This window comes from Mirounga leonina, unplaced genomic scaffold (genome assembly GCF_011800145.1).
Source record: "Mirounga leonina isolate KUSES-001 unplaced genomic scaffold, KU_Mleo_1.0 Mir_151, whole genome shotgun sequence".
Lineage (NCBI taxonomy): Eukaryota > Metazoa > Chordata > Mammalia > Carnivora > Phocidae > Mirounga > Mirounga leonina.
In genome coordinates this window covers 37306944-37329412 of record NW_023270377.1, presented here as the reverse complement: position 1 = coordinate 37329412, position 22469 = coordinate 37306944, and the positions used below count along the sequence as shown (strand labels likewise).

General features: G+C 39.7%; 1 protein-coding gene across 6 annotated transcripts in view; it reads right to left on the bottom strand.

Annotated features, from left to right (window-relative positions):
• Nucleotides 1–7015: 7015 nt before the first annotated feature.
• ANKRD44 (ankyrin repeat domain 44) overlaps nucleotides 7016–22469 on the bottom strand; it is a 320329-nt gene continuing 304875 nt past the window's right edge. For 2 of the 6 annotated variants that reach the window (XM_035007476.1, XM_035007477.1), the window contains exons 23-28: nucleotides 19751–19834; nucleotides 18394–18539; nucleotides 17878–17960; nucleotides 15024–15106; nucleotides 13843–13934; nucleotides 7016–11479 (exon numbers count right to left, since the gene is read on the bottom strand). In XM_035007476.1, the coding sequence (XP_034863367.1) occupies nucleotides 11232–11479; nucleotides 13843–13934; nucleotides 15024–15106; nucleotides 17878–17960; nucleotides 18394–18539; nucleotides 19751–19834 (736 nt within the window). In that variant the 3' untranslated portion in view covers nucleotides 7016–11231. Of the gene's footprint in view, nucleotides 11480–13020; nucleotides 13057–13842; nucleotides 13935–15023; nucleotides 15107–17877; nucleotides 17961–18393; nucleotides 18540–19750; nucleotides 19835–22469 lie in introns of all 6 variants that reach the window. The other 4 variants (XM_035007479.1, XM_035007480.1, XM_035007475.1 and 1 more) reach the window with 3 other exon arrangements.

The following is a 22469-nucleotide window of genomic DNA, read 5'->3' as shown; positions in this document are numbered from 1 at the left end:
GGGGAATGACTGTTAATGGATATGGGGTTTCTTTTTTGGGTGGTGCAAATTTACAGAAATTAGTGGTGCTGGTTACATAACTTTTTTTGTTGTTTGTTTGTTAGGTAGAAAGGTCTGTTTCTTTATTCTATTTTTTAAAATTTACATTCAATTAGCCAACATATAGTATATCATTAGTTTTTGATATAATGTTCAATGATTCATTAGTTGCATATAACACCCAGTGCTCATCACCACACGTGCCCTCCTTAATACCCATCACCCAGTTAACCTATCTCCCCACCCCCTTCCCTTCTGTAACCCTCAGTTTGTTTCCCGGAGTCCAGAGTCTCTCATGATTTGTCTCCCTCTCTGATTTCCTGGTCAGTTTTCTCTCCCTGCCACTATGGTCATCTGTGCTATTGCTTATGTCCCACTTTTGAGTGAAACCATATGATAATTGTCTTTCTCTGATTGAGTTATTTTACTTAGCATAATACCCTCCAGTTCCATCCATGTTGAAATAAATGGGAGGTATTCATCCTTTCTGATGGCTGAGTAATATCCCATTGTACATATGAACCACATCTTCTTTACCCATTCTTTTTGAAATCACTAAAAACTGTTGAATTTTATACTTTAGAAGGGTAGATTTTATGGTATATCAATTAAATTTCAATAAAGCTGCTATTGAAAAAAAAAAAGTGGCTGCTGGTTTCGGACCATGGACCATAGTTTACCAACCCTCTGTTGCATACCAATATTTACTGTCACAGAAGAAAAGACCGCATAGTATTAAAAAAAAAATGAAAAGGCTACCAGAAAAGAAAAATTGATATCAAGCAGTTTGTTTTCCTCCCAATATAAATAGCATGGTAAGATTATGAACTCTAGAGTCACCTGATAAGGTCTGAATCCCAGATCTGCCATTGGTTACTGTGTATATTGGCAGGGGATAATAAATAACATCTACCTGCTAGGGATGTTGCAAGGATGAAATGGGTTGATACATGTAAAACACTCACAGCAGTGCCTGGCACACAATAAGCATTCAGTGCGGATAGGCTATTTTTATTCTTCCCTCCAGTTGGAAAAATAGCTTGACTAATGCAGTAAGATAATTTTTATTTGGTGTTCTGGTCACAACCAACAGTTTAATAAGAAGGTCCTCTGTTCCCCATCCAGGTCACTATCAGATCACAAGGCTGGCAGCAAGAAAAATGAGGATGGATCATTAATATACACTAGAAAATATGTTCTTACCTCTATGAAATATTGTTAGAAAAATATGTTCTTATCTCTAAGAAATATTGTTAGCACCCTGAAAGGCTCTTCTTTTTCCATATCTAAAATATATTGTGGGAAATTAATTCATTTTCTCAATCTAATGTCTAGTGTCAGCTGTGACATCACAAAGCAAACTCCCAGATGGTACCCACTGAACCCTTTATCAGCTTTGTTAGCACTGATGCCAAAATGAAACTGGCAGCAGCCTAATCAAAATTCACATGCTAATGGGTAGACCCTTGTGAATGAAGTTAAGCAGAAAATCAATCATTAAGTAACATTCCTCTAATAAAATTTTCATAGATTTTAAGTAATAATGAAATAGCAAGGGATAAACTCAAGACTGAAAAACAAAGTAAAATAGAAACACGGCATAGACTTAGAAATGGGGAAATCATTTCTAAAAAAAGAAATTCAAAAGGGAATTATAAACACAAATTAGCTTTCTATCTTTTTAGCTAAAAATTGAGATTTTTCAAGAAAAGTTAATATCTTAAGGCAAATTTACTTTTCACTTAAAAAGCAAGACAGAATTCCAATGATTTTAGTCTTTTGTTTTCCATGGAAGGCCCACTGGGAAGTATTCAGTTTTTCATTGTTATCATCATGAAGATGTTTGTCTGACCCACACACTCCTTTTGTTCATTCTGCAGGTCTTAACCATCTGTCATGCTTTCTGGAGAGCCTCATAAACACATGTAGGTTAAACCATATGGTCATAAAAGCTGTCACTGTATTATAATCAAGGTCTGGTTGGGGTTTTTCCTTGTTTGTTTGTTTGTTTGTTTGTTTGAACAGAAATGCACTTGATCATTCTTACTTCTTTAAAAGCTTCATCCTAATCCTGGAACCAAACTTCAGTCTGATAATAAACCAGGTCTGAGTCTGCATCTACTTAAAGTAAACTACCTGAGTAATAGATGTTTTGAAATGGCCACATTTTCCCATCAATTTTGCTCAAATACTATGTTAAACTTTGGGCCATTTGTTATGTTGGCCTCCTCAGTTTTTACTTCCTCACCTCCAATGCCTTTTCCTTCAATCATCCTCAACCACCCACTCCTTGGCTTTGTCAACATCAGAAGTGTCCCTCCTCTGAGAGCTCAACCTCAGGCACCCCAGGTTTGGCTTATCAACTTTGATGCCACAACTCAGTGGTTCTTCCATCTTGCCAAGACCTTCAGTTCAGTAACTATACCACTTTTTCACTTTCCGTCACCTCCCTCATGTCTTCAGTTCCTTCCTTACCCAGTTTAGGATCCATAATCTATATATCTTGTCTGTTGAAAGCACCACGTAGTTCCGTAGCTCCCCTTGGACTCACCCGGCAAAGCTCTATCCCTGTTTAAATCCCACTGTCTACTTTATGCCTGTACCCAAACATCTGATGAAAAAGCCCACCAGGATGACTGGCATCATTTAAATTAATGGTCATAAATCTCAGATGTAGTAAGTGTTACTCAGCAACCCTCCTTTGCTGCTCTAAAATGTTCCAAAATTACTGTCCCATCGCTTCTCAAACCTTCCTCCTGCTGTCTCACAGACACTCCCTCAGCATCAACATGATAAAACATCTCCTGTCTCAAAAAACAAATACCCTCTCTGGTCTTCATAGCTTCCTTCAGCTATTGCCTTTTCTTTTCCCCCTCAGCTTCTCTGCTTTTTTTCTCTCCTCAATCCGTCCTCTGGATTGTTGCCCCCACCACTCTGATGCATCTGCTCTTGCAAAGGTCACTAATAAATTTTGTGTAGCTAAATCCAATGCCACTCTGTCATATCTTATTTGACCTCCCAGAAGCGATTAAGACAGTAGATACGACTGAAACTCCTTTTTCCATGACATTCTTTCCCAGGTTTCAGAGATACCTTGTTCTCTTACATTCCCTCCTTCCTCACTGGCCACTCTTTCTTGATAGTCTCTGCTAGGTCCTCTCTTCTTCCCAACCTCTAAATGTTGGTGTGTCCGTGATTCAGCACTCTTCTCTCTCTCTGTTACTCCCAAGGCAATATTCCATGGTCATCTATAATTTCATATGACCTCAACCCCAGCTTCTCTGCCAAACTCTAGACTGTTTACTTGACATCAAACCATCAGCAAGTTCAGCCAACACTACTTTCAAGAATTCCCCAAGATTGCCACATTCTCTCCATTTCTCTTGTTGCCACACTAATCCAAGCCATCATGTTTACTTGTCTATACCATTGCAGTGGCCACTGAACGGGTCAGTAGGATTCCTCTCTTACCTCCCTACAGCAGCCAGAGTGATCTCTTAAAAATGAAATAGGGGGCACCTGGGTGGCTTAGTCGTTAAGTGTCTGCCTTCGGCTCAGGTCATGATCCCAGGGTCCTGGGATCGAGCCCCGCATCGGGCTCCCTGCTCCGCGGGAAGCCTGCTCCTCCCTCTCCCGCTCCCCCTGCTTGTGTTCCCTCTCTCGCTATGTCTCTCTGTGCCAAATAAATAAAATCTTTAAAAAAAAAAAAAAATGAAATAGGACCACAGCCCTTTCTCTGCTTAAAATTTCTCTGGTGGATTTTTATCACATTCAGAATAAAATAGAAACTACTTCTTCTGGCTCATAAAATCTAATAAGATCTGGCCTCAGATTGCTCTTGATCTTATCTCCTGCCACCCTCCCCTCCCCTACACGTCTCCAGCCATACAGGCCCCATTTCTGTCCCTGGAACATGCCAAGCTCATTTCTGCCTTTGGGTGTTGGCACTGACTGTTCCCTTTCCTCTGATCTTTATATGGTTGGCAACTTCTTGTCATTAAGATCTGAGCTTAGATTTTGTAATTCTTAGCAACGCAACTATAAGAAAGATGAGTTATTCAAGTTCTCAAACCTGCTGTGTGCTTTCAACTGAATATAAACATGGGTAAGTTTTTTGTACTCTAAGTACTGCTTCAACATTTTTACTTTTGAAAATTATAAAATTCTTCTAGAATTTAAGTTTACTTCATTAAACTGTCACTTATCTGTGTGGCGGTAGCTACAAAGGCAAAAAAATAGAATCCTAGAAATTGTGTCTACCAGTGCCCAGGAAACCACATGAGACAATAATGCTTTGTTGCCAGATCTTGCTATGTGACTGTGGGCCAAGTGCCCCATCTTTGTGAACAGGGTCCGCCCCCCCACCCCCCATGAAGTAGACACAATCATCCCCTGGTAAGACAAGGAATGTACATCTGCATATGTGCATTTGTGTGTTTAATAACAAAATAATTAAATCTTTGTCTCAAATCTGTGCAGTAGTATTCCCTTTTCCACTCACCTGCGTGTGATCTTTTCTGGAAAAACAAACAATCAGGGATCGTTCTTGGTCACTGCTTCTGAAATTCTTTTTAAGCTTAGAGCCTGTTTATGCAATTCCTGTGAAAATAGATGTAAAAATATGGCTAGCTTCACAATAATTAATTGATGGAAAAATGATTCAGAAACAAGAGGTGAGGAGGCAGATGAGCAGTGAGGTGGGGGTGCATGGGCATTGAGGGTGGGGTAGTCCTACGCTGGCCTTGGTGGGACATCGGGTATCCCTGGCCTAGTAGATGCTAGTACAATAAATCCTAGTAGCAAACCCTCCCACCCACCAGTCACTGGGCCAGTTGCAAAGGCTTACGTTTCCAATCACCCCCTGGAGTGCTCGAAAATTAATGAATGGCACAGCCATTATCTTTGCTGCTTCGTATTTTACAGCAAATGTCTCTTTAGCATGAAATTTGCTAGAGACAATTCACTTAGCACTTTTACCCACAATATTTTTATGTTATGTTAATAGCCTTTTAGCTTAATGCCTTTATGCCTTGCAAGCTGATTCTGGAACACATGAAGTGTCTTAAGTGAGGGATAGACGTATGGGGATCTAAACCTACTGAATGGAATTAGAGAGAAGGATCCTTTGAAAAGCAGTTCGGAGACAAAGCACCCACACCAACATTCAACAACAGAACTACTGCATTGGAGGCCATTATCCTCTTCCTGCTTGCTTGTGAGAGCACAAGTGAAATGAAGGGATCCCTACGTTTTTCTTGAATTTAGGAAGTACAGTAAACAAAAAGGTAAAGTAAACAATTGCCTTCGCAAGGAAAGAAGCAAGCAAGAAGTTATCCCAGGAGAATGCTATACTCTGGAAGGACACTGTGATAGATCTGTTGTGATAAACTGCTTCCCTAATAGTTCCCAGTGATTCCTGCCTCCTGGTCGTCACACCCTTTGGTAATAACCCTTCCCCTGAATATGGAACAAATCTAGTGACTTGCTTCTTATGAATAAAGTATGGGAAAAATGATGGAATGGCACTTCAGTATTCAGTTTAAAAGCTGTCACGTCTGTCTTGCACTTTCTCTTTCTGGCTTTTCTCAGCTTGCTAGCTCTCATGAGGTAAGCTGCCATGTTGTGAGCTGCCCTTTTTTGGAATGGCCCATTTGGCATGGAAGTGAAGGCAGCTAAAAGCTGTCAAGGAACTAGAGCCCTCAGTCCAACAACCCATGAAGAATCTGCCAACAACCATATGAGTGAGCTTAGAAATGGATCTTTCCCTGGCCAACACCAGGATTATAGCCCATGAGGGACCCTGTGGCAGAAGACCCAACTCAACCATGCCTGGACTCAAGACTCTCAGGAACTGTAAGATAATAAACATTTGTTGTTTTAAGCCACTAAGTTTGGGGGTAATTTGTTACATGATGTTGGATAACTAATGTAACCCCTCAGCTCTAAACTACCAGAAGCACCCACCTGTGGTATGATTCATGCTTTACAGTCTTCAAGAATGAAAAGCACTCACATCTGTATATTTGAATAAGGAGTGAGATTCTGCAAAGTGCAAAACCTCTCTGAACATCTCTAGCAGGAAAAAACCCCAACTACCGCAAAACATTATTGCCAGGATGGCATAAAAGAAAGAACATATAGGCACAGGTTGTGCATTGAGATTGTCAATTATACACATTTGAGCAAATTATAACATTTCGCTGGGATTCCGTCCCTTCATGAAGAAGATGGTGATGGGGTTGGCTAGACTTAGCAAGAACTGCTAGCATTCTACGACACTGTGCTTTGAGGAACTCCGGAGGGCCCCACCCCAAAAGCTGGAAAGAGTGTCACTGAGAATTTGTTCCTTAATGCTTCTAGGGACTGTCCCTGAAATTATTACTTAAGGGGAGAAATTGCGAATGGTGAGACAGAGGAAATTCTACAGATACTTGTAAGAATGGTGCAGAGAGGTGGCGCCTTGCGTTGTTATGAAGCAGTTGAAGGGTCTTCCTGGCAGCCACAAAAAGAAGTGCTGTTGATTCCACCATTTTGAGGACCTGGTGGGCTTCCTCCTTTCTGATGTACGTGATCTCCACAGTAAGCCACGTCTCCCCTCTCACCGTGATTACAAGGGAGCTGAAGCAAACTCACGTTCAGCCATAGCCACTCTATTAAATGTTATGGTTCCCATATTTGTATTCTTTTTCCCTGTCCTCATTTTTCTTCTAGTTTATCATGTGCCCTCTGTTGCAGGCCAGCTCAAATCTTTCCAGAAAAAATTGGAGGCATTAATAAATATAACATACACAAACATACATGTTTGACTCACCCCTCCCCAATTGTGATGTTACAAACAGAAAGAGCAAATCTGGAAATATTCTTCTATCTTGAGTATTAATGTAAGGTCAGTTTGACTTTGGTGGGGACAAAGATTTAAATTAGCAGAATAACCGGTAAAATAGCATAAATCAGAAAAATTAAAGACAAACACAAATTGCAACAATATTTGTACCGTTTTTATTTGTAAAAATAACCATCTGAATGCATTTCCATAGTATATTACAGTTAAGTACTTCATTACATAATTAGCATTCAGTAGTTGAAAAAGTATTAAACTGTGCTTGAAAAGATTCAGATTGGTTCAAAGTCATTCACTGAACTAAAAGTCATTTTCCTCATTTTTACAGTCATGACATTTACCAGAGTCATTCAACTCCAATTTACATAAGAAAACATCACAGACAAAATCCCACTGAAAGCATCAAACCGTATTTTATGCTGTTACAAATATGTTATGCAAAATATAACACTGGCACCAGATTTGTATCATCGTGCTTTGCAAAGATATATTGCACATGCTAAAGCATAAAATATGTAGACAAAACTACCAAACAAAAGGTATTTGCATTGAATTTTTAGATCACTGCATAAGAAACGCATAGAATTACATTTTTACACACACTCAGATTGTCACTATCTTAAAACGCTTTTCCCCTACAACATTGACCTATGGTTTACAGTTTTGTAAGAAGAAAGCATTTTAGCACTGCAAAATTAAACATAATTCCTATAGAAAACTTCGGCATTTTCATTTTCATTTCAAAGCAGGTAAAGGGGAAATAGGAAAAAAGACACTTTATACATTCAAAGAAAGGCTGAAATGAAAACTCACTGGTATTATATTGCTCTGATAACACTCAAATGAAAAAAATACAAAACATTTCACAGAACATCTTCAGAATATACAAATATAAAAAGGCACTCTAACTTCATATTACAAGACAAATAAAGGGATGAGTTCTTCAACCAACGCAACAGATAAGCAGACCAGGTTGCTCAACAGTACAAAGAATAGTGCAGCAAATCCATTTGATGTTCTTTTTCTAATTTCATAATAAAATAAAAAAAAAAATCAAGCAGCTGTTTACTGCCTAAAGTACCAAAACATACTATGGTGCCCTTGTAGTAGTGATAAATAGAAATCCCCTGAGCTTTTTACTGTAGAATCATAGCAGATTTTAGGCAATTTGGAGATAGTAATGTATTTACCAAGGATAGGCAGACACGGCGAATAGGTAAGTGCGATGAAACATGATCCCTGTGGCTATGGTTAGAATACAGTCTAAAAATAACACAGGTAAAAGCACTAAACAATCAAGACTCAGTTAAAAGCACAATGTTTTTTGTTTGTTCCTTGTTTTTTTGCTTAGAAAGCTACCTTGCAAATCTAGTTCTATTTCTAAGAGATGTACTTAAAACACACAGAACTCATAGTTTTTGAAGTCATTTCCTAAAGAAAAAAATCTGGTCTTGGGGAATGGAGAAACAGCGAGAGAGTGGGAGAGAGATTTGATTTCATGAACAATTCACAGCGAGTGTGATTTCATTTTGTTCCTTTGTCCTCCTTCTTTCTATCAGGGAGACGGTGGGGGAAAGTCAAAATGCAGCTATGTGGAGAGAAATGTCCCATGGCCAGCACTGCTTTGCTGTCACCTTCCTTGTTCTCTGTGCTACTCTACAGGAAAACTGTGAACGTTGCTTCACCATTACAAGAGGACATTTCATTTCCTGCTTTACATGCCAGTGGAGCAAGATTTCCATTCACTTCTAGAAAAAGACACCACAGTACATCGTGCTTTTTTAGCGCTGGATCTCCCTTGCTTTTCAGTGTTTTGGTAAAGATAAGGTCGTTATTGCTCATTAGCAATTTATCTACCTTTTAAAAATTCATCTTCTCTAAATAAACAAAAAGGACAGAGGAAGGAAGGGGAACACAACACCAAGAATTTAAAAAAGCAATGTTGGTGGTGTCGAAAATTTCCAGTGAAATTATTACCAATTCTCTAAGTCCTTTGAACAAGTTCTCATTTGTGAAGAACCCAACGTGAGTTTTTAATTAAATCAGGATATTAAAAGAGTAAGATTAAAGTCTTTTACAGTTAGATGAAAAAGATAATACAGCATGTGTATTTGATCCAGATATGATAGAACACTGTTTTAAAAATATCTCACATACACTATAAAATAGAAATTTCCAGGGTTGAAAATGTAGCTGATTATAAAATGCCAGAGTCCTGACAACATGTTTCTCTCCTGTTTCTTCCTCAAGTGGAAAACAGCACTTGAGCTGGTGATTTCTATTTCCTCTCCTGGTACATGTGCTCACACACTGACATCATTTCCCACTAGGTTACTGGGACCATGAGCTTTTCAGTGTGTTCAGAATAATTTCTGTAATTTCTGTAAATTTCTTTGGGCCACCTTTGTGCATATGACCCACCACACACCTCAGTTCTCATGTTGCAGAAGAGCATAAGGACGGCGGTGTCCCCTGAGCTCTCCAGGCTGGCTACAGACCGTCAGAGTAAATTCTGTAATTTCTGTAAATTTCTTTGGGCCACCTTTGTGCATATGACCCACCACACACCTCAGTTCTCATCTTGCAGAAGAGCATAAGGATGGCAGTGTCCCCTAAGCTGTCCAGGCTGGCTCAGACCGGGGCTGAGAAAGGGATGTTGTACACCTCTCCAAGAGACGTGGAAGAACCTGAGGGTCAGCTGGAAACCTTAGCAGTGGAAATGCTGGGCTTGGCCCCGGGACGGCCAGCTAGCCCGGTGAGGGTCCTGCGTGCTTTTCTGCTTTTGTGTTATTCCAAGTAAGACACACAGCACTTAAAACAGAGAACAAACAATGGATGTTTCCTCGGCCTTTGTTTCATTTCAAATAAATATAAGCACATTTACATCAAAAGTATATGAACATTTTCTCTAGTTTGGCAACAAAATAAGTCTTGGTCAACATGTCATGGTACAAATGTTAAGCCATCAACTAGAAATCTGTGTCATAAGAAATATAAAACACAACAAAGACTGTTACACAAAAAGATTACATTTTAACTCCATAGAAAAGCTACTTCAGTTCTCACTTCCATTTTGAAGGAAAGCAATTTAAATTCTTCCATTCCAGACTGAAGCATTTTGGTCCTCATGTATAGCTGGCTGATGAACTACAGCCATATATATATATATATAAATATACATATGTGTGTGTATGTATGTGCATAATGTTTAAAGAGTCTCATTCTTCTTTTTGTACAGCTATTCCAGGTGCAGAACGGGGTCCATTTGACCTAGAAGCTTTGGCAGAGGGAGTAGACACAGTATTCACTAAGTTGAGTTGATCATCAAGCGACTATCAATTGGCTTTAATTTCCACATCACCCATTTCTACCTTCTGCTTTGCACCTTGTTTCCTTTTGTCATCACACTTCCCTCACTTGGCATGACCTTGACTGAGAAGCTCATTCAACACTTTACTACTGATGAACAATGCTGATGGTTCTGATGTTTTTAAAAAGTTAGCATTCTGATTTGAGGATTAACAAATAAATAAATAAAGGGTGGTCTCATATTAAATTTGCATATGTCTCAAAGTTCTGGTGCAATACAACTTTTCACCTAAAACGTTATTAGATAGATTTGGATTCAATCAGCCAGGTGAAAAATTAGCCACAGGCTTGTTACAGGGAGTACTGGGGGCCGTACTTGTGTTAAATGAAAAAAAGCAACTTCAATTTTTAGTGAATTTTTCCATTCATCTGGCAACTTCCATAAAAATCCTTGGAAAGAAGTTCTGGATATTTAAGTGCTTACTATAGAGAGGATATGCATAATTGGACTCCCTTAAAAAGATTATTATAGGCATCATTTCTGAAGATGAACACCTTTACCTTTGGCTTTTAGTGAGGAAGTAAACATCAAAGTGAGAAGAGGTTTGAGGCAATTCCTATCCACCCTTTCCCTCCCCTCCCAGGGGACATGAATGTCACATGGATATACTTCTGAGAACTCACTGCTGAATGAGTAAATGAAAAAAAAATTCTTTCTAGAGAACAGCTCCCTCTCAACTGCATCATGCCAAAAGAAAAAGAATCAAATGCATTTTTTTACTTCTTACTTAAAATGAGAGGTAGACTTGCACAGAAGTATCTCAGATCTAAGGAAAACATGAAAACAAAAATCAGGGCCTATCTATGTGAGTGCCTTGCCCTACAGTCTAGTTGCCCTCCCTGGGTTTGGTTAATTCCTTTTCCACTGGCTTCTGGAAGCCCAGGCCCATAATAATACTCGAACACAACATAAACCTGGAATTCACGTTTCTTTCCCTTCTTCCAATATGGGTGATCAAGGAAAAGCTGCTACAGTCCAAAGTCAAAAGGTTTCGGAATCAGAGTCATTTTCATTGTACCCATCCTCTGAGCCTACGTTGTTACTGCACAGGCTGACCATGCTACCCAGATTGGAGAGGGTCGTCCTGCTCAAATTGTCTTTTTTAAAACAAACGAAGTTGACAGCCGTCATTGTACTGGAAGGAGAAAAAGGCATCATGGTAGCCAAAATGAGGGCCAGGCAGTCAGCCACGTCTTTGTTAGGAGCGCAAGCCAGGGCCGGGGTATGACCTGGGCGTAAATGCAGACAAGGCAGTGGTTAGTCCAGGAAATCCAAAGGCGGCGTGAGCATTCCACAGTACATCTCGTACAACCTTACACGCGGAGATGTATGTTGAGTTAGAAATCATGCCAGGCAAAAACAGGAGTTACTTCCCACAAGTCATGCTAGGGGTCAGGCAAGAGGGAACTGGGAGGGGGAGACATTTTATGAAGGGGTTTTGGTTTTGGTTTTCCAGTTTACATGACAACAAGCACTATGTTATCCAAAGTTAGGAGAATTCTAGTCTTCATCTAATAAACAGAGACACAAGGGGGCAGGGGTGGGACACAACTCCACAAAACAAAAACAAAAACAACCCAGCAACAGGACAACCACAGAGGTGTTTCCACTTGAGAGCAAACGCACACATGCGCCTCAGGCTTGGGCCAGAGCTCTCATTCTGAGAACAATGACTTTCCATAGTAGGTAACTGCGTGTCAGATTAGAAAAGATGTCGAAAACCAGATGTCTGTAGATGTGACTGACGCAGTTTTGTTGCTTTACATATGTTTATATAAAGTATATACCAATTCACTTGTTCTAGGAAAATGGAATCATTTGAGCAGATCAGACAGGAAAGCACTGATGGTTTGTGATTTAAAATTTACTATCATTTAAGTGAAATTTAACAGAATTTTTAAAAATAGCACACCAACTGACCGAAGTCCCAAAGTCCAACTATGACAGGTGTGGGAAAATGGCTGTACAGTCCTGTCATTCTCCACCATTTAGACTCGATGGGTCCTATCCAGAAGAGAAAACTGTCTTGACACATGAAACATGTGCAGGGGGACGTAGATACATTCTTCGACTTCATTACTACTCTTATCCAACCTTTATTCTACTGACCTGAAAGGGTTAGCCTAGCTCCTCTGCTGGCAAAGTTCCTACTACCTCTCACTCATTTATTCAGAGGAAGTGGCTCAATAAAACTCAACATTTTGTCAAGTTCTATCAACACTTGGCCTAGTTTCTGCCCCTCCCCCACCCCAACAGATCACTCCTCTCTCTAGTACAAAAACAAGTAAGAATAGACAGGTATCTTAACATTCCATGCCACAGAGGTCATTGACGAGTAAAGGATTTATGAGTGTAGTGCTGTACAAAACTGCCCCAAATTGTTCCCAGGCCTTTGGGATACAGCTGAGCTCTCAGAAAGGCCTCAGTTCCACTGACCCAGGGCTCTCCTTCCCGGGGTTGCTATTGGCAGGAAAAGCCTCGGATGCAGCAGGCTTACAATGGAGAAAGACAAAACTAATTTATTTTGAGCTCTTTGGGTCATTCTGAAGAAAAATTGTGCACTTCTGCATGCCAACCCTAAGATATATAATAGCCATAAGAGGGTGAGGGAAGGAGAGGAGGGACAACCAAGGAGATGAGGTAACAGAACTTTCTGTGCCTCCTAGATGAGTCGGGTTGGGGACAGAGTGGGGTACATGCTAGGATAAACGGGGCTGCAAAACAAAAACTAATAGGAATTAGCTAATGATGTCATATGGCTAATGCTTACTTCTGAGAAATAGGCATGGGCTGCTAGTTCCAATACCTGTAATAAGCAGTTAATTGAGTTAAGTTAATGATACTTTAATTAAATGCCACAATTAATGCCACATTTAAAAAATTACACCATTCATAAATATCCAGAAGTTCATCTTTTGCTCCCCACAGTTAATAGGCATTGTGCTTAAAATGGTAGTTTCACACAATTCTGTTATTCATTAGCTTTCCAAATTTCTTCGGAAGCAGAGTAGAAAGCTTCTGTTCAGAGTTAGTTCATTTAGAAAAGGAAGGTTACATAGATCAGGAGAAGCTTTCAAGCCTAGAAAGTCATTAAAAAATTGTACTCATGTTCCCCAAATATCCATACTGAGAATATGAGTTTTGATCTCTTCTTTAAAAAAAAAAAAAAAAAAAAAAAGGTTTGATCTCAGAATGAACTGAAATACAAAGACCTAGGTTTTCTTTGAGCCCTTGAGCATGCACTAATGACATGTATAGTCTCTAACTCTTCAGCGAATGCAGTTCGAATTCTGAATGCCTGTCTGCCAACTTTTCAGTGTGTCTGAAGCAGCTGAGCCACCACGCTGCAGAGTTAGAGACCAGCTGCTGGCGTTACATGCAGAATGGAAGGCACTGGTGGGCTACAGGTGGACTATGTGTTTTACAAAGACAGACAGGACAAATTATCCCCATTTGATTTCGCACACACAGAAACTTCCAAGGGGGAGAGAATTCTTACTGCCTTTTTACTGAGCTCCTATCATTCTCATTTTCCTCTGGCTTCAGAGCACAGGGGAGGTACCTGCGGTAATTGCCTAGTTTTTCCACTTACCATTTTCATCCACAGCAAGTACACAGGCCCCTTTGGCCAACAACTCCTCAACTACCACCTTCAAGCCATTTCGTGCAGCAACATGGAGGGGTCTGAAAGAAGACAACACCCAGCGTCAACCATGATACATATTTGTGTGAGGAATGTGACATTTGGGGGAGCTGCACTGCTAAAAGGAAGGAAATACTTAAGAATCTATAAGGAGTACATGAATATTTTTATATTCTTTTAATAAAAATATTTGTTGACCAGATCTTTTCCAGGTGCTAATGATCCAACTGTTCTTCCATGTTGGCCCAGATTTCTCTACAGATATGACAAATATTCTGCATCTCAAACAACCTCAATGACAACAGATAGGAAGTGAGAAAAAGAACGTAAGCTCCAGTGTGTTTTCTAGAAGGCTCTTTATCCCTTGCTTTCTATTCCAGCATTTGAATCACAGATATGACAAATATTCTGCATCTCAAACAACCTCAATGACAACAGATAGGAAGTGAGAAAAAGAACGTAAGCTCCAGTGTGTTTTCTAGAAGGCTCTTTACCCCTTGCTTTCTATTCCAGCATTTGAATCACTGTTTCACACAGTCCATCAACATGACTGGTGTTAATATCACCCATATATATTTGTCTTGAACCTCCTTGTTATTACTAAATGCACTAAATGATATTTTGTTGAATTTAGAATACCTTAAATGTCAAACCCAGTATATTCATTTCTGCTATATATTTCTTAAGAAACTTGACGGAAAAAAAATCCTAATATTCCTTTGTCCTTAAATGCATAGGTAATTTACTAAAATGGAAAACAAATCAGCTTTTAGGTCTTTCACGCTGAAGATTACACTGAATTATATTAAAATATAATTAAGACAAACTGCTTAGAAACTCTTCAAACATATTCTGGGAATGTGATTTATAAAGCTGTCATTTTCCAGTAAGAATACATAATGCTAATATTATATTACAAAATTGTATGACGGCATAACAAAGTAAAGATTCTAACTAAAAGTGGTTAGCTCGGTCAGCATCTGTAGGTATGTGACTATAAACTTCGTGAAGGAGAAGGCAGGTCTGTGTCTTTCACCACTGTATTCTCCAGTGCATAGCACACTCTTAGAATTTGTTGAATAAATGACTATGAATCTGGGTCCAAATCAAACTTTAGAAGTCACACTTACGTCTGCAGTGCATTATTTTTTGCATTAATAAGGCTCTCGTCTTGTATCTTGTCAAGTATTAACAAGGCACATTTTTCATGACCCTAATAAAGAAAAAAAATGGTAAGAAACACGGGACAGAAACAGAGAAAAGCTCCTGAAAAATTACTTCATTGTGCTTTTAAATTTAAAATGAACATCATCTGCCCAAAAACATTTTTTTAATTAAAAAAAATTTTTTTTAAAGATTTTATTAATTTATTTGTCAGAGAGAGAGAGAGAGACAAAGCACAACCAGGGGGAGCAGGAAATAGAGGAAGAAGCAGGCCCCCTGCTGAACAAGGAGCCCGATGCAGGACTCGATCCCAGGACTGTCGGATCATGACCTGAGTCGAAGGCAGACACTTAACCGACTGAGCCACCCAGGTGTCCCTGCCTAAAAACATTTTTAAGGCAACTTTCTGAGTAATTCTTTTTTCTTCTAAATAGCAAATGGTTGAAGGACCCTAGCCTCTCAAAGATTCTGCAGAAGGTCTATTAGGACTTGATTAATGTAAACCTGATCTAAAGTATTAATATTTCTTTTTTTTTTTTTTTTTTTATTTATTGGGAGAGAGAGAATGAGATACAGAGAGCATGAGAGGGAGGAGGGTCAGAGGGAGAAGCAGACTCCCCGCCGAGCAGGGAGCCCGATGCGGGACTCGATCCCGGGACTCCAGGATCATGACCTGAGCCGAAGGCAGTCGCTTAACCAACTGAGCCACCCAGGCGCCCCTAAAGTATTAATATTTCTAAGGCAACTGAAGCAGTAATGTTGAGAGAGCTGAAGCAGGTGCTAGCTCAGCAAGGTCAGCTGGCAGAGAGTAGAATTAGGAGCATCCTTTAAATCTGTCAACAATGTTTTTTAACATATGTCAAGTTCCATCTCCTTCCTCAAGCCTTCAATGACCACTTCACTGATCCATCTACCCTTGAAATTTCTGTTACATCTGTTATCGGTATCACTTATCACCATGTACTGCCTTACACTGGGAAGAGACTCTTTCAGGAAAGTTCATTCTTTTCTTCCTCAACCAGGGGAAGATATCCTTGTATCTTAAAAGAGATGGTTGATAATTAAAAAAAAAAAAATCAACTGAAAAGTCAGAGACCCTTTCACAATTTCAGGCCTATGCTCTGTTAAGGGGTCATGGTTTCCCAAACGCTTGCTACTCAGTGTGGTCCACAGACCAGCAACATCAGCTTAACCTGGAAGTTAGAAACGTTGAATCTCAGGCCCCACTTTAGACCAGCATTTTCACAAGAGCCTCTGGTGATTTATTTGCACAATAAATTGTGCAACCGCTGAAAGGAACAGTCAAAGCATCCGGTACAACAGACAACACCTTTAATACTGTCACCATGTTGAAATAAACCACCACGGGCGCTAACTGGAATCACCCTATAACGCCTTATAAGGGAGCCCCTGAAATGTAATTTCAGAAATGTCCATGGAGTTTTCATTCTCATGCACTGCTGGTGGAGTGTAAACGGTTGTGATCTTATTAGAGGCCCATTTGGGCTTAAAAATGTTCATAGCTTTAGACTCAATAATTTTACACTAAGGAATTTATCTTAAAGGAATGAGCAAGAATTCTTTAAAAAAAATTCTCTACAATTAGTAGCATCTATAGTAGCATATATTTGAAAACAAGCACATGTCTAACAATTGGGGATGAGTGGAATAAAGGATGGCACATTCCTAAGGTAGAAAACCACATATCTCCTAAAACACGATACAGGGGCGCCTGGGTGGCTCAGTCGTTAAGCGTCTGCCTTCGGCTCAGGTCATGATCCCGGGTCCTGGGATCGAGCCCCGCATCGGATTCCCTGCTCCGCAGGAAGCCTGCTTCTCCCTCTCCCACTCCCCCTGCTTGTGTTCCTGCTCTCGCTGTCTCTCTCTCTGTGTCAAATAAATAAATAAAATAAAAGAACTAAAATAAATAAATAAATAAAACACGATACAATTTGATATCTAAAAGAAAGATATTCATGGGGGGCCTGGGTGACTCAGTCGGTTAAGCTCGGACTCTTGATTTTGGCTCTGGTCATCATCTCATGGTCTCATAGGATTGAGCCCCGCATCAGGCTCTGCACTCAATGGGGCGTCTGCTTGAAGATTCTCTCCCTCTGCCCCTCCTCCCCACTCTCTCTCTCTCTGTCTGTCTAAAATAAACAAATAAATCTTTAAAAAAGATTCATAAGATATGATTCAGTAACAAAAGCAGGTTTTAAGCTTTTTAAACATTATGATCTCACTTTTGTAAAATTGTATATTTATTATTATGTATCATTGTCTTTTACAGAAGCAGGAATCTTGAGCTACATGTGAACATAATGCTACTAAAAAAACAAAAAAACAAAAAACCTCGAACACGTTCCTTGCATTGAACTATGCACCAGAAAAAGAAGGGCCAAGGGTAGACATGCACATGAACACACTTATTTGCCTCAAAGGAGAGTATTTTTTTGGCTGTGTTATTACAATGTCTTCAAATGGAACAAAATGAAAACAAGTGGACCTGTTTATATTTTAGAAGCCACATAACTAAGGTCCTAAGCTGTGTTTAAAGCCAAGTTGATGTGGTACTGCACCCCCTGGAGACAGACTGCATAAGAATGCAGGTGGCAAATGCCATGAAAAGCATATCCTCACCAACCCCTACGTGGGTCTTGCCCTGTGCTTCTTCCCCTTCCATTCTGCTTACAGTTGACAACACCCTGGGAAAACGCTCATCTTAATTAAGAGCCATGATACACACTTCTGAGATAGCATGTCAGTGGTATGAGTATGATTACAACACTAAGTAACACTGTTTCAAATTCATTTACATACTTTGCTACTAGCCAAATGTAAGGGTGTGTTCAAGTCTTTATCCTTTACAGTCAGATCAGCCTGGGCACTGTTCACCAAAACATCTATAGAAAAAGCCAAAAGAGAGTTACTTAGACGACAGGCTAACTCCAATAACACATTCAAATTAGTATGATGACATCATCATATTTGATGTTTTTGAAGAAAAAAGGAAAAATTTATTGCCATATTTTTCTATTGAAATCCAAGGTCTATAGATGTTCATTTTAATCGTCTTTGTAGTTTTGTTATTTCCAGGTCAAATAATTCTGTTGCTATATTCGGTCTCTAAATGTTGAGATTTTTCACTGCACAAAGATTGGCTCACTTTGACAAGGTCCACCAATCATCCAGTGACAGGGGACTGAAGACAATTAGCAAGCAGAATCGATTGGCCTTTTTTACATGCATATACCAAGAGAACAACCGATTTCCCGGTTTCACGTTACTCCGGCGTGGGCTGGGCATGAGCGCGAAGCCCGCCAGTCTGGCACGTACCCACGGCGCCCGCCTGCCCGTTCTCGGCAGCCATCATCAGCGCGGTCTTCCCTGAATCGTCTGCTGCGTTCACTTCAGCACTGTGTCTCAGAAGAAGCTGCAAGCACTCCACGTGATCAGCAAATGCTGCCGCGTGAAGGGGTGTCCTAATGATTTAAAACAAACAGGATTTTAGCTTCCCTTCAACGTAACCCACGCTCTTCCTGTATACGCCTGAGAGACTTGGGCACAGTGTCATCTTAAGGATTTAAACCTTCTCAGTTTACAGAGATAACAATGAGGCCCTCTCTAAAGTCCATTGGGATGGACACTGAACACCCCCTAGATTTGGAGGGGGCTTAAGTGGTGGCTCTGATAATAAAATTAGCATCTTTACTTACCCTTTGATGTTGAGTTCCAGTGACTTCTCATCTTTGATAAAGGTACTTTCAGAATTGGGGCGCCTGGCTGGCTCAGTCAGTACAGCTCATGACTCTTGAACTCAGGGTTCTGAGTTCGAGCCCCACACTGGGTGTAGAGACTACTTTAAAAAGACACTTTCAAAACTAAGCCTTAAATTTGTAGATAATTGGCTATTTAAATAATAAAAAAGCCCCCACTGTCTATGGGTAGTTGATTTTTCTAGGAGCACAATTTGTATTATTTATCAAAATTAAAAATTAAATCTAAAACTTCATCTCCTAGACATACTTGGTCATGTGAACAGATACATATATTATACTGTTCACTGAACCACTCTTTGAAATAGTAAAATATTAGAAACAACCTAAATGTTCTTCAATAGAAGGCAGGCTGATTAAGTGTCTATCCATTCAATGAAGTAATATCCAGCTTTAAAAAGAATATGGTAAATCTATATAGTCTGGTATGAAAAGTTCTCCAAGATACACTAAAAGCAGAGCATTGCAATAGAATTCTCCCATTTGCATAAAAAGAACAAAAGCATCTATCTTCATATATGTTTGTAGCTATGTACAGAAAATATTGGGGAAAATATAAAAATTTCAAAAGAATAGTTTAAGGTGGCTTTCCCGATGGAAGAGGCTGGGGCTTCTGGGCTAAGAGTAATTTCTCCTAATTATATACTCTTTATTATATTTAATTTTTAAAAGACATGCTTTTAGAGGTGCCTGGCTGGTTCAGTAGGTAGAGCATGTGACTCTTGATCTCAGGGTTGTGAGCTCGAGCCCCATGTTGGGTGTAGAGATTACTTAAACAAAATCACTTAAAAACATAAAAACCATGCTTTTATGTTACTTTTTCAATTAAAAAATAATAAATGTTTGGCTATTTGCAACCACAAAGCAGAGACTAAGATTGATCAAGACATGAGGCATGACATCTTAGCATCACTTACCTGCCTTTGTCATCTCTGCAATTGACAATACTGGAATCTATGGCCCCCAGTAGCAATGATGCACAATTCTCATGATCATTTATTCTAAAGTGAAAATAGATTTTACATTTAAAAATTTTACATTTTTAAAAAATTATATATCCCTTCCTACTCCATCCTCCTATGCACTGTATATTTAACAATCTGACACATTTAAAAATGTCTGATGCAAATACCTGTGGTTTATGTTCTTGTTCAAATAATTCAAGAAGACAATTTAGGTCATACAAATAAACTTTACTTAACACTTCATGAGGCAGGCAGTCTTCACTCTCAAGAGTCTGAAGAACTGCTTGCTTCATGAAGTGTTAAGTAAAATTTCTATCACCTAATCTGTCTTCTTCAATCATCTGAACAGTTTTGGTGATGAGGGTGGAATTCGAAGCTGACTACTCAACAGCCTACAGGAGGAGACACAGAGATAAGGCACTTGCCGAACCCTCTGAGTTCACTGTTGCCAAGGGCTAAGGGTGAGTCACTCTTGGATTTGAGGTCTGTTCCCTTGTGTGCAACTCTCTAAGCTAAACAAACTTTATCCAAAACTTTTTAAAGGAAAGGGGTTTATTGAAGTTCCCAGAAAGATTCTGTGATCCAGGAAAGGCTCTGGGACAGCTATAGTGGGAGTCCACAGCAGGTAGCAGCCTCTAAAAGACTAACAGGGACCTTGAAGTAAGTCCACAGCATTAACCACTGGGAGACTTGCAGAAATAAATTAAGACAAAAATACAGACCGTTTTGACCAATGGCACATTAATATCTACGTAGGCGTGAACTGGACGATTATAAGCGATTAGGGCATCCACCATTGTAAAGAAAGCTTGTGGAGAGTAATAGATCTATTGTTAATGAGAATCTCAGAAGCCAAAGCCACAAAACTGATGGGCATAGGTTGAGCACTCAAAAGCCGCTAGAGTACTCATCACATAAATCTAAGACTCTTGTAATAGGATAAGTTGGTTATGGAACAGGTTCGATTGACACTAGGTCACTCACCAACCTCAACAAAATTTCCATGCAACAAGCAAGGTGCACTGTAAAACACCACACAAATCCCAAACCCAGTGGCACATCTCTCTTAGGTACTCATCTGGCTCCAAGAGACTCAACGCTTAGCTAAAGAAACTTGAGATCCTCAAGTTTCAAAGAATTGAGCACTCTGCCTTCCAGCACAGTTGCTTATTTTCTGTCTACAAACTGTGATCCTAGATGCTATAGATACCTACAAAAATGGCAAAATATTACTTAGACAACCCAGAATTACAATGGCCAGCATGGGGAATGTTCTAGTTAGATAAGATCGTTCATTTAAGGAGTACACTTGAAAGCAAGGGTTCCCAAATCAACAAACAGAATGGGATACCTATTTTAATTGGTGTGCAGAAGCTTCCAAAAAGCTTGAAGATTCCAAAAGGGCTTCATTGAAAGATTCATTGCCAAGGCTAATGAAAAATTAAAGACACAAGAGGTACCGAAAACTAAGACTGTAAGACTGATATGACTCCTACTACTGCCCTCTATCCTCCTTTACCTGAGTACTCAAGAGTCTATTAATCCTCTATCTGAACTGCCTTCCCACCGTGAAGGGGGCTACAGGATCAGAAACAAGTCTTCAAAGTCAGTGGCCTTATTGCAGCAACTGCTACAAGGCCAGAAACCCAAAACAACACCTGCCCCCCCCCATCAAAACACTGGCTCAGAAATCGGTGTCTCATTTGCAATCTATCAGGACATTGGCAAAAAGACCGTCCCAGAAGGTTTTGTGCAAATCCTCTGATAGCAGCTCAAATGCCCCCATATATATCCTCCAAGGAGGGCCCCTATACAGGCCCCTTCCAGTGTTGACGAGACACCAAAGGATTCTCCAATAAACTGCTACCAGTCATTCTAACAGTTAAGGGGAAGTAAAATTAAAGTTAATGGAAAAATCTTGCCGAATTCTGGTAGATCCAGGGCAATACTCTCTACTTTAAACTCCATTCACTCCAGAGCCTGCAGACGGGACCTGGGAAAACCGGCATGAGCAGGCAAAGGGTGAGAATTCTTACCGGATTCACTTTTCCTGGTCTCTGTGGTGGCCGATCAAGGGGGAAAGGTATACTTTCATGTTGTCCCTTCCTTTCCAAATTCAAACTCTTGTGAATTTGGTTTTGAAGTATCCATTGGTTATTGATCCTTTTCTCTCCCAGGGACTGCTATTGCCTTCCTGTTTGTCCTAAATCCTTTATTTTACCTATCTTTGGGAGGTAGCTCTGGATCTTGGGACAGTAGTATCTTTTGCACCATCTTTGGGGGCATCTTGCATTCATGGGTTGTTCAATATTGCCAGGAATAGTTACTGTTTGTCCTGGTTGAAACTTGACAAGATATTTGAAAGCCTTTTTTTTTTTTCTTTTTTAAAAGTAGCTTTATGGTTGGTCAAAAGCTGGCCAAATAGGAAGCTGATATTCAGAACCTAATAGTAACTTTCTTTAGGCCTTCCCAGTAAGCTAAAATGAAACTATGTACCTGGGGTGAGGGAATGGGGTGGGGGCATTCCAAATACAAAGAGCTCTAAATCTAGAACAAAGGAATAATTTGATTTTTACCTTAGCTGAAGGAAGATCTCCTTGATATAAAGAAGCAAATTAAAGATAATGTAGTTGGATGAGTGGGACAGCCCCCCTTTTTTAAGGAATTAAAA